At 36.5% G+C, this 13,286-nt stretch overlaps 1 protein-coding gene across 10 annotated transcripts in view; it reads right to left on the bottom strand.

Moving 5' to 3' along the window:
• The window catches only part of CERT1 (ceramide transporter 1), a 148,215-nt gene that overhangs the window by 26,398 nt on the left and 108,531 nt on the right, over nucleotides 1-13,286 (bottom strand). For 5 of the 10 annotated variants that reach the window (XM_015451613.3, XM_005557184.5, XM_073993631.1 and 2 more), the window contains 3 exons: nucleotides 8,332-8,418; nucleotides 5,579-5,671; nucleotides 4,681-4,758 (listed from right to left, as the gene is read on the bottom strand). In XM_015451613.3, coding sequence (XP_015307099.1) covers nucleotides 4,681-4,758; nucleotides 5,579-5,671; nucleotides 8,332-8,418 — 258 coding nt within the window. The remainder of the gene's footprint in view (nucleotides 1-4,680; nucleotides 4,759-5,578; nucleotides 5,672-8,331; nucleotides 8,419-13,286) is intronic. The other 5 variants (XM_045393874.2, XM_073993633.1, XM_073993634.1 and 2 more) reach the window with 1 other exon arrangement.

Below are 13,286 nucleotides of genomic sequence, written 5' to 3' on the forward strand. Positions count from 1 at the left end.
TACATTCTAAGGAAATAATTAGAAAAGGGTGCAAAGATGTATATAAAAGGATGCTCTCTGTAGCACTATATACAACAGAGAAAAATCAAAAATAAGCTAAATGTTCAATATTAGGTGAGTAGGTAAATTCAGCCATGCATATGCATAGACAAAGACATACAGACTTATATTTACTGATGGGAAGATGGGCCTATATATAAGTTAAAAATAAAGATTATAAAACAGTTTATATAGAGTTACCTATTTTGGTAGAAGATTTTTAAAAATCTGGCACATATGGATAATTACATACACCTTAATATTTATCTCATATACATGACAGAAGATAAATGGAATATTAGTAAACTATTATTTTAATTTTATTTATTCTACTTTCAAATTCTGCTAAAATTAGCATGCATCACTTGTACACTAAAAAAGTGAGAGGGGTGAAATAATTACCACAACAATAATGTGCTCCTACGGACAAAAGGTGGGAAAAAGCCTCACACAGAACCATTTTTTTGCAATGATGCTCCCTATAGATTAAGCTGCAAATGTACTGTACATCCTTTGATTTCTTTCTTTTTCAACTGAGGATGATGTTCTTCCCCCTTTGATTTCTAAGGTGACACCTTTAAATGTGAACTGTTATGCAAATAAATGTGACCAAAATGATCAATTTATGAATCTAAATTCTTTCTATTCTCTGTACACCTGAAAATTATTTTCTGGTTTGTGGCTACAGTCATTATTTCAAGAACTTGCCAGCCTGGGCAACACAGCAAGGCCCTGTCTCTACAAAAAATAAAAACAATTAGTTGGGTGTGGTGGAATGCCTGTAGTCCCAGCTACTTGGGAGGCTGAGAGACAGGAGGATCACTTGTGTCCAGGAGGTCAGAGGTCAGGTTACAGAGCTATGATTGTGCCACTGCACTCAGCCTGGACAACAGGTGAGACCTTGTCTCCTTAAAAAAATAAAAATGAAAATAAAAAAGGCTGGGCATGGTGTCCCAGGCCTGTAATCCCAACACTTTGGGAGGCTGAGATGGGCAGATCACTTGAGGTCAGGAGTTCAAGACCAGCCTGGCTAACATGGTGAAATCCTGTCTCTACTAAAAATACAAAAATTAGCTGGGTATGATAGCGTGTGCCTGTAATCCCAGCTGAGACAGGAGAATCGCTTGAACCTGGGAGGTGGAGGTTGCAATGAGTCAAGATCGTGCCACTGCACTACAGCCTGGGTGACAGAGTGAGACTGTCTCAAAAAAACCAAAAAAACAAAAATGAAAAAACAAACAACAACAACAACAACAACAACAAAACACAGAACCTGTAGTCCTTTACAACTTTAATTTCTCAGATCTGGAGTGACTTTGTTCCTAGTATCTGCCCATCAGACAGATTCATGTGTTGGTACTAATTTCCTGGTAGATTTATATATTTTATTTTAAGCTATTTTCAGGGCATCTCTGAGTTGTACACTTGATTATTTCAGCCAATTCAAGACTATAAAATACCATTTCAACAAGAACAAGGTAGTCATGAGCCAACACTTACGTAAACAGCAAAGTCAAATTACCAGAGATTTAGAAGGCTTCTGTATGGGAGCTGATATAAATGATCAAGAAACTAGGTATGATACATGTATCTGGACTTTTAAAGTTTGTTGGAGTAAATAAGGATTATATTATGCTTATATAATATTTTGGCAAATTATTAAAGGTGATTAAAAATGCTGACTTGGTTTTTAAATTAATTATGAAGATCTTACAAAACAAAGAATTTGGCTACTTCCAATATTTCAAGTGTTGTAGAGCAACTGATGTGTATTTGTGTATTAAGAACAATGTAGGCCAGGTGTGGTGGCTCACGCCTGTAATCTCAGCACTTTGGGAGGCCGAGGCAGGCAGATTACCTGAGGTCAGGAGTTCGAGACCAGCCTGGCCAATATGGTGAAACTCCGTCTCTACTAAAAATGCAAAAAATTTAGCTGGGAGTGGTGGCAGGCGCCTGTAATCCCAGTTACTCAGGTGGCTGAGGCAAGAGAATCGCTTGAACCCAGTGGGCGGAGGGTGCAGTGAGCCAAGATTGCACCATTGCACTCCAGCCTGGGCGACAAAAGCTAAACTCCGTCTCAAAAAAATAAAATAAAATAAAACAAAAATAAAAATAAAAAATCGATGTAATATAACAAGTGTTTCTAATGTTAATGAATAACCTTTGAGCCTCTTACTTTGCTTAATACAAAAGTCTCTGTAGGGTGTGAGAACTGTAAAATGTAACACTACTGCATAGTCACTACTATAATTTTACACTGTGTTGAACTAGAAGAGTTTTCCAGATAACACAATGTTTCTCAGCTAATATTAACTTCAGATCTACATCCAATGCTATATTCTCAAGTGTGACTGTACAGAATCAACTTGCTAGATCCTTTGATAATGGGTGATAAGGCAGTGTAACATCCTCTGAAACAGAAACTCTTACAATTGGGAATTAGTCATCATTCTAAAGGAACTGCCAAACATAAGGTACACAATTTAATCACAATAGTTAACTGCTAGAGTCCATATCTGCTAATGACAACTAATGCTTTAGCAAGGACAGTAAATACTTGAAGACCTTAATGTAATTTTCTTCATTTTTACCTCGGCTGGCATACAAAACAGTACATAATCAAAAGTTAAAACAGGATCGGATCAATCATGTGCAAAATATATTAGAAAAAAAATTCAGCAAGATTTCTCTTGTTACATATGTGAGCTTTACAAAAAGTTAATATTATGAAGAAGTAAGCTGTAATTCAGCAAAATTTTGTAAAAATATAGGCACCTGCTTCTCAGTGATACAGTTACCTGTACTTAAAGGCAATTCAGCTGTTCTACAGCACTACCATAAGGGCCCTGGTTTGGGTTCTGAACCCCTAATTCTTAGGCATTCTTTATTACTGGCTTACATTCTTTCCTTGCTGTCATTATATTTTTTTTCATTTATAGCCTATGTATGCCTATATTCTTGATTAGTCTGTGATATTATTTTAGTGCAATGTGGAGCTTAGCATAATAAACCAAAGTCTCCTAGTATTATGTAGTTTTGTCACAGATTCATTATGAATGGATCTCTTTTTTAAAAAATATGTGGAGCCAGGCACGGTGGTTCACACCTGTAATCCCAGCACTTTGGGAGGCCAAGGTGGGGACATCACGAGGTCAGGAGTGCGAGACCAGGCTGGCCTACATGGTGAAACCCCGTCTTTACTAAGAATACAAAAATTAGCGAGGCGTAGTGGCATGTGCCTAAAATCCCAGCTACTTGTGAAGCTGAGGCAGGAGAATTGCTTGAACCTGGGAGGTGGAGGTTGCAGTGAACCCAGATCATGCCACTGCACTCCAGCCTGGGCAACAGAGCAAGACCCTGTCTCGAAAATAAATAAGTAAAATTTTTTTAAAAAAATGCATAAATGGACAGGCAAAAGGTAAAATAAACTGTAGTACATTTGGTTATGGATGATTTCTGATCCAGAGTTGCTAAATCTTTTTCTTAAAAGTATTCAAGGAGAAAAAAACTGTACAAGTCAGAAAAACACCATGCCATATTCTTCTCTATGGCAGGTTAAAAACTAATGTAAACTTTATTTATATACATAAAAATAATAGAAATCTCTTTTGACTTTTAAAAACTTTTATAGCAATACTCTCATAGAGTAAAAATAATGATGCAAACTTTTATTAGCTCAAATAAATTATGTTATAATAGCAATAAAAGCTAACATTTATTGAGCACTTATTATGTGTCAGGTTCTAGCTAAATCACAAAAATGAAGCACAGAAAAGTTAGAAAACTTACTGGGATCATACAGCTAACCAGGATTTAAACTTAGTCATTCCAACTAGAGTGCTCAGGTCTTTAATATAGGATTAACATAATATAATCTAATCCAATAAAATGCAATAACCAGAAAGATAAAAAGTTGAATGGCAAAGATGTGAAGATTAAGAAAATTTAAAAAAGAACCAATGCTGACACTAAAAAAAACTTCCTCCAATGGTAATTTGATTTTATTTTGAGGGTAGAGACTGCAAGCATCCAGCTTCCTGTCTTAAATTCCCAAACCCTTACCAATGTTAAAAATTAAAACAAATTTCCATAGATTTAGCATATGAACAGAAATATTCATTTATAATACCCAAAGGTAATTTGTATAAGGAAAACACAGTCTGCTCAATGGAGCTTAGTATTATAATGGAAATGAAACATATTATTAAAAAGTGATTTCTTTGCTGAATATAATTTGGAGATACTTTAAATTAGCTTAAAAGTGAGACTGCTGAAATCTGCTTTTCTGCTATAACATATCATATAGACCACATCCATCAAAACTGCTAAATCCTGACTGAAGAAACAGATATTACATGATACCAAAACCCAGTATCTTCTATTTGTTTCAATTCAGTTTGAAAATCTTTCTGGAGTACCTCCTATATGAAAAAATTCCAAGCTGTGAATAGTAAAGGACACATGCAAACCTGACAGAGAAACTATTTAGTAGACAAGGAAGACCTTTTTAATGCTTAATGTTACTATTTAAAATTCAAAACTAAAATCAGTGGCCTAACCAAAAGATTTCTAGGAACTGGGAAAGCAGGCTGAAATATAGCACAGAAAGACTCAAGTCCACTCTATACATTCATACAGTACCTGGGAGCTGAATCTGTGAACATCATCAGAGGCACTGACTAGATCAATGGAAGACATGGAGGAAGAGCGACTATAGGGCTACCAGAGACAGACAAAGAAAAAACCAAGTAATCAGAACAAAGGCACAACAGAGCATTCAGTACCAACTTCCAAACACAAGATAAAGGGAAAAGAAAACAAAGCACTATATGAAACAAGCACAGCAGCAACTGCTGACTTCATGCACCTATTATGTATTATGTTCCAAAATCATTCCAAAAAAGAATGCAGTGCTTCCACTAATACAAAGAAATACCATTTAATCCCAAAGAAGAGAGAGATTTAGTATAACTGGATATATTTCTGGTTAACTATTTTGGATTAGCCACTCCTAATTTGCCCACCCCCCACTTTCCCCTTAAATAAAAATGAAAGAACTTTATTTTCAGAACAAGATTTCTAACTGTTTTGGAGGCTGTATATGGAATACAATATATAAAATCAAAAACAATCTCATTACTTAAATTCATGAAAAAGGGAGAAAACTTATACTACAAGATATTTCTGGCTGGGCATGGTGGCTCACGCCTGTAATCCCAGCACTTTGGGAGGCCGAGGTGGGCGGATCACAAGGTCAGGAGATCAAGACCATCCTGGCCAACGTGGGGAAACCCTGACTCTACTAAAAATACAAAAATTAGCTGGGTGTGGTGGCGCATGCCTGTAATCCCAGCTACTAGGGAGGCTGAGGCACGAGAATCTCTTGAGCCCAGGAGGCAGAGACTGTAGTGAGCTGAGATAGCGCCACTGCACTCCAGTCTGGCGACAGAGCGAGACTCCATCTCAAATAAAATATATTTCCACCAACAGTGAAGAACAATACAAGGTGTACTTTTAGTAAACTCTGACATTAGCTTACCTTTTGGACAAATCTATGTGTCCCCACAGAAGAAAAGGCATCTCCAGATGGCAAGGATGTAGGCCAATGTAATCTCACCTTTTCACTCTGTGACTAAAAAAACATATGTTAAGATGGGAAGGTTTTAAAGTGTATTTTGCAATTGAAGAATGGATAATATAACCTGGAACTACCAACATTCGATTAGTGAACGCCTTAGTGCTTATAACCATTAGAATTATGAAACTACTTCACAGACATGGCAAATCCTGATACTTGCCACAGATATCCCAACCTCTTCTTTCTAATTCCGCAGATACTATGTCAGGCAAGGGATAAGTTCTTTGATTTTGCTCCTAGTCAGACTCCCTGCTACCTGCATAGCATTATTTATTATAGGTCAATCTTAACACTGCTGCCAATTCTCTCCTATCCAAACCCTGGCCAAATCATTCCAATGACTCTACCTTATAAGGCCCCTGGAGGGCTGACCCATAGGTTTATATATAAATTGAAAATAATATCACTGTTTGCTTCAGTCATGTTCCTAAGAACATAGGTATATCACTTTGCTTCCTCTCCATGAAGGTATTCTGCCCTTCATCTCATCATCTTACTCCTGTTAAGATGCCACTTGACCTCCTTCTTCCTCTTCAGTTTGCCTTGGTTGTTCTCATTTATTTCAACCAACTGCTAAGATCTCATTTCACATGCACCAGCATGTATCTTTCCTTCCCTATGTTTGCAAATAACGTAAACTCAAAAATGTGTGATATGTCACCTGGAGAGTATCTATTTAATGGCTGTGTTGTTCAGAGATCTGTGCAATATATACTGAGTATGAAGAGGGAAATGATCTAAATCTATGGAACTGATTTTATGGATTTCTGAAGCTCTCACTACTCTATAGAATATTACCACACTGTATCTTTGTCATATCAACATGCCTGGCTATTAGGCAACAAAAACAACGCACTGTTCAATGACTATTTTGCACAGCATCTAGAACAGTGTCAAGAATAGAATGAAGTTGATTGGATGGCCCCATGAATATTTCTTTTTCTAAAGCTTACAGAAGGGTTCATCAATTCTCTCAAACCCAACTCAATTACCGCACTGATACTCAGTAGAGTAGCATTTTAGAGAGAAGAGATGTTTTGAATCATCTTGTCTACTTTGTTTCACAGATTAGAAAACCAAGGCCCAGAGAATTCAGTGATAAGTTCATAGCTACAAAGTTAGTTAGAGGTAAAACTAAGAGTAAGACTGATGTCTTGACCCGTTGACTACTTTTTCCCCAAACAGCACATCCTAGATCAAAAACGAAGGGAAACAAATAAATAATGCTGCTTCGGGTAATACTTTAGGTTTCCAAAAGTAGAGCCCATTTAGGAACTGAAAGTTCCCACTCTTCTTGAGTGGTACATAGTATCTTTTGGGTATTAAAAAAAAAATGAGCAATAAGCTTTACAAATTAATGTGACATGAACTTTTTATCAGTAATTTTTTAAAAATAATGAAAGATACACATGAGAAGCAGTTACTACTGTAGGTGATTTACCCTTAGCTAGGTAGACCAATAAGAGCATAGTAGCCATGTACTGCCTTAGCAAGGACAGGAAATGAACAAGCTAACTTTTCCATGCAGATTCATTTGTACTATAAAACTGACACATACATGATTATTTGGCAAGATACTCTGTAGCCACAGTTTATTAATACTTTCCCCCCAAAAAGGTTAAGTTTCCACTATAACGAGCATAGCTTAAACAAAGGGAGGAAATAACAAAATTCATCCTTAAGTACCATCTAGTGGTAACATACAGTAACTGTATTGTTGCCAAATTAAAGAAGACAAAGTATCAAGTTAATCTTGAAGCTAGAGTTAATGGGTTTAAGAAATACTTTTCTTTAATTTCCACAGCAGCTAGGTGTAACTACTGTAAATTCAATAATGATGACAAAACACGGAACAAAGTAAAAGTGAGAAGGAAACTGAAGGTGAAGTAGTGAAGGCAATAAAGGGGTTAATAAAAACAATGATACTAATATAGATGAAAAAACCTTAAGTTTTTGGTTATCTTCCTTTTCATATCATACTTGGTGAAGAAAAATTCAAAGAAGCTTTTTACTTAAATATATGCTTTATATTAAAAGAATGGTTTAAGTTGGACACTTAAAAGGAAAAAAGCAAAAAGAACATTTCTATTTAAGTTCATGTTAATTATGCATGATACCTTTTAACAATTATTGGTTTTCTTTCTACTGCTTGGAAATTCACATATAAAGGAACTGACTTATAATGATTATTTTACTGCCGGTACCATGGCTCACGCCTGTAATCAATCCCAGCACTTCGGGAGGCTGAGGCAGGTGGATCATGAGGTCTGGAGTTCGAGACCAGCCTGGCCAATATGGTAAAACACCACCTCTACTAAAAATACAAAAAAAATTTAGTCAGGCTTGGTGGCGTGCACCTGTAGTCCCAGCTACTCGGGAGGCTGAGGCAGAAGAATCGCTTGAACCCAGGAGATGGAAGTTGCAGTAAGCTGAGATCGCGCCACTGCACTCTAGCCTGGGTGACAGAGCGAGACTCCGTCTCAAAAAAAAAATATATATATATTTTACATTTGTGACTCAATATATTCACAGTTAAGTTTGTCGGTTACTAAGTTCACAATGTTCAAATTCTATTTACATGAAATAATATACATCAAGGAATGCCTATAGTGTTAAAATAAATCTCAGCTTAGAATTTTCAATAATAGATATACCTGTTCTTCTATTTTATCTTGTCTGTCAAGAGCAGCTTCAACAGCATCAAAGAACTCTTCTTCATTAATCAGACTGTTAGGGCCTTCCTATTCCAACACACGGGGAAAAAAGCAGTTTATTTAAAGAAACGGAAAACTGATAACTCTGGTACTAACTTGAGGTTGAAAATTGACCTAATAAACATTTTTATAGAACACATATTTACAAACCAGTCAGTAACTAGATCATATGTATGCTCTGTGTAAAATCACAAGTGTTATAATTAATTCACTTAGTACTCATATATTTACTTACTGTATATTGACCAATATTATGTTGGGATAATAGTCTAGAGCAGGGATTGGCAAAAACTGTGGCCCACAGGCCAGATCCAGTCTGCCGCTTACTTTTGTATAGCCTGTGAGCTAAGAATTTCATTTTTAAATGGCTGGAAAAAATAAAAGTAATAATATGACATGTGGGGATTACTTGAAATTAAAAGTTTGGTGTCCCTAAAGTTTTATTGGAAAACAGTGATGCTCATTCAACTATATATTATCTAGGGCTTCTTTAGTAGCATAGTTGAGACTTATGACAGAGACAACAGAGATATAAAATTGCAATGAGGTAAGTCAAAATGTGCACAAGAACTACAGCTAATAAGTATGGCTAGGCATTCAGAGGGGGATCTTCCTAAGCAGGGGTAATTGTTTCATGAGGAAATAAAAGTTGAGTTGATGCCTGATAGTCTGGCTAGATGGCAGAATAATGGCCATCAATCACTTGGGGAATTGTGTGGGAGATCTCTTACAATGAAAATTCCCAGGCCTCCATGCCCAGAAATTATTTCTCAGTAGGTCTTCAGTGGAGCCTTGGCATATACATGTTTAATAATTCCCCCAAGTGATTTCCATGTAAGTGGAACCTCAGCAGCACCAGACAATAAACATATAAAGAACAATAAGAAAATGTAAACAATCAACATATGTTCCTGCTGTGATGAACCAAGTAAGTGGGCAGTAAGTGGAACAACAGCTTTGTATTATGATAAAAGTAGAGGCTAAAAGGTAGGCTTGGGTTTAGAATTTCTTAAATGTTAAAATATATAAAATAAGACACATGAACAATTGGTGAAATCTTCCCAGTTAAACTCATAACGCCAAGTCATCATTAGTCCATTAAAAAATATCTAGCAACATCATCCTAACCCCACCATAACCTGGAACCATACTGGAAGGGTGGGAGGTATGGGGTAACGTTCTTGTCATTTGGCATATAAGAAAAATTGACTTAATGGAGTTCTTCTTTTAGGGTTATGAGGACTCAGTCCCCTACAACCTACTTCATAAAAAACAAAAACAAACAAAAAAAACCCACCACCACAACAACAAAAACACCTTTCTATTCAGATACAACAAACATACAGAACAGTGCATATCTCAGTGAAGTATCATACAGTGAATATAACCATCTAATGACCATCTGGGACAAGAGGGTCATGAAAAAAATAGTAACAACACTTTAGAGGCCTTCCTCCTTCAGGATTCTGTTTATAAAGTCAAAACATTTCAAAGACAGTAAAACGACAGCAGGATAACTTTGCTCTCTGTTGATCAAACACAAAATATCCAAACTCAAGTATATTTTCTAATGATTTTAAAAACTATTTAACCACATCTACATTTAAAAAATATTACCATTCATTCACTCTACAGTGATTTAGTACACGTGGATTTCTAGTCCTTAAACAATCATGTCAGAGCCTCAAGAGTCTAATTGAAAACTAAAGCATTTAAAAATTCTGGCCAGGTGTGGTGGCTCATGCCTATAATCCCAGCACTTGGGGAGATCGAGGAGGGCAGATCACATGAGGCCAGGAGCTCTAGACCAGACTGGCCAACATGAAGAAAACCTGTCTCTATTAAAAATACAAAAATTAGCTGGGTGTGGTGGTGCACGTCTATAAACCTAGCTACCTGGGAGGATGAGGCATAATAATTGCTTGAACCTGGTAGGCGGAAGTTGCAGAGGTTGCAGTGAGCCAAGATCGCACCACTGCACTCCAGTCTGGGCGACAGAGCGAGTCTCTGCCTCAAAAATAAATAAATAAATAAATAAACAAATAAAAATAAAAATTGTATTTTGCCAAATGAAATGGTTTTTCCTTTAATGGCAAACCTTTGGGAGAAGAACTAAAGTAATTGGCATAAAATTTTCTTTATTAAAAGAGACTTAAAAAAACTCCTTTTATCTCATCATGCTTACTAAGGGCAGGAGCTACTTATCTGCCCTTTAGCACAGCATTTCTTATGTTAACAACTCTCCTTGACGAGTTCTCTGACTATAAAGATCAAAAAGAATTTGTTCACATCCTGAGACAACAGGTTTTAATCAAGAAAATGACATTTTCAGATTTGCAGTTTTTAGAAAAGTCATTCTCCCTGCAGTAGAAAGAATGGATTGAAGGTAACAATTGTGACTGGGCACTTGGACACTTTTTGTATAATAGAGATGAGAGTTGAAGGTGGCCTAAATTAGAGCCAAAGCAGGAGGAATAGAGAGGCAATGACAAATTAGATATAGTAATCCCCCCGTATCAGTGGTTGGGGGGCTCCTTTGTAGGTTTCCCCTTCTCTGCCTGTCCTTTAAATGTTGGTGTTCCTCAGGGTTCCACACTTGCTCTAAACACAGTATTCTTACTTATATACAATGCTTCAGTCATCCTTTGATGACTCTTAAATTCACAGCCAGACCACCTCTCTTCTAAGGGTTAGATCTTTGTATCTAACATAGAAGACTTCCTCATTTGACTCACCTCTTCTCTGATCTCCACACCTATCTGCAGAAACCTGGGCCTAATCTTGGATTCCTTCCTTTTCCCTCATTCAATCATCACACCCTTCAATTCTACTTTCCAAATACAATAGTCTCCCCTCTCTGTGGTTTTGTTTTCTGTGGTTTATATACAATAAGATACTTTGAGAGAGAAAGAGACTACATTCATGTAACTTTTTACTATAATACAGTATTACAATTCTATTTTGTTATTGTTAAAATAAAAATTAAACTTTATCACAGGTACACATGTATAGGAAAAAACAGTACATATAGGAAAAAACATAGTGTATACAGGATTCAGTACTATCTGCAGTTACTGGGGGGGTCTTGTAATGTATCCCCCCAACCACTGATACGGGGTGATTACTATATCTAATTTGTCATTGCCTCTCTATTCCTCCTGCTTTAGCTCTAATTTAGGCCACCTTCAACTCTCATCTCTGTTATACAGAAAGTGTCCAAGTGCCCAGTCACAATTGTTACCTTCAATCCATTCTTTCTACTGCAGGGAGAATGACTTTTCTAAACTGCAAATCTGAAAATGTCATTTTCTTGATTAAAACCTATTATCTCAGGATCTGAACTAATTCTTGTTGATCTTTACAGTCAGTCTCTTAACCATTCTTTCCTCTCAATTTGTGGAGGCTCTACCTTCCAAAGAGAACTACTTTCAGTTGCCTGAGGAAAAATACTCTTTGGCTTCTGACTTCTGGAAAACACTCTCTACTCAATTTACTCATTCTTAAGGTTTCTGCTAAGAGGTTCTTTTCTCTGGAAAGACATCTCTGATTCAACACCTTCCCTGCTTTAAGTGTTTCATGACATGCGTTATGATAATTGTCTATTAGTCTTTGTTCCCATTATGCATTCAGGTAGGGCCCTTAGGCAGGATCCTTATAAGCCTTGTTTCTTGTATTCTCCAAGCCTAGTGCAGTACCCTATATTATGGTAAGTCTTTTTTTTTTTTTTTTTAGATGGAGTCTGTCCATCGCCCAGACTGGAGTGCAGGAGTAAGGTCTCAGCTCACTGCAGCTTCCACCTGCTGGTTCAAGCAATTCCCCTGCTTCAAACTTCTGAGTAGCTGGGACTACAGGTGCACACCACCATGCCCGCCTAATTTTTGTATTTTTAGTAGAGATGGGGTTTCACCATGTTGGCCAGGCTGGTCTTGAACTCCTGACCCCAGGTGGTCTCCCCGCCTCAGCCTTCCAAAGTGCTGGGATTACAGATGTGAGCTACCGTGCCCAGTCACATTATGGTAAGTCTTACAGAATAAATTCAAGATTATAAAGTAATTTCTGAGGCTACAGAAGTCAGAAACACTTAAATCTTTTTTTATAATTAGAACATCATGAATGTCTGATTATAACCAAAAAGAGTCATAGTTTGAAATAAGTGTCTAAAACCCATACGACTATAATACCAATAACAAGAAAAGATAGATGATTCAAAACTCCAAAAGGAAGAAGGGGAAGTGTAAAAACAGTTCCCAGTTTACATAAGAATTGTAAATTTAACTTAGTGAGAAAAAAATAAAGTACCCTTAACCAGTTTCTTCACTAAGAAAGAGTAAAGTGCATTTCAAATAGGTGAATAAAGGATGTTTATTCAACAAATGCTAGTGGAATAAAATAGGTTTCTACATTGTACCATTATTTTAAAAACTCCAGATGTATTAATATATGTAGAAGAGACCACTGGAAAATAAAAAAATGAGAAAATATAAATAACGATTTGAAGTAGAAAATGCCCTTCTAAGCATGATACCAAATGTGGAAAAAAGTGGATCAAAGGACTGAGGAGTTAATTACACGAAGGTTTAAAACTTTTATATGGCAAAATCTACCAAACTTTTTAAGTTATGAAAGAAAAAAATAAAATTAAAAAAAGGCAAATTCTATACATCTTCTAAATCAATAGGAAAACCCCCCCCCAAAACCACTAAAGGACATGGACAAGTTATTCATTAAAAAAGAAATGTGGCAGCCATAAAAAAGAATGAAATCGTATCCTCTGCAGCAACATGGATGGAGCTGGAGGCCATTATCCAAAGTGAACTTCTCACAGGCCAGGTCTCACTAACAACTGTTTCAGTACTGACTGTTTAAGTTAAATATTAAAAGCCAGTGCCCTTATA

This window comes from Macaca fascicularis, chromosome 6, assembly GCF_037993035.2.
Source record: "Macaca fascicularis isolate 582-1 chromosome 6, T2T-MFA8v1.1".
In the NCBI taxonomy this organism is placed as follows: Eukaryota; Metazoa; Chordata; class Mammalia; order Primates; family Cercopithecidae; genus Macaca; species Macaca fascicularis.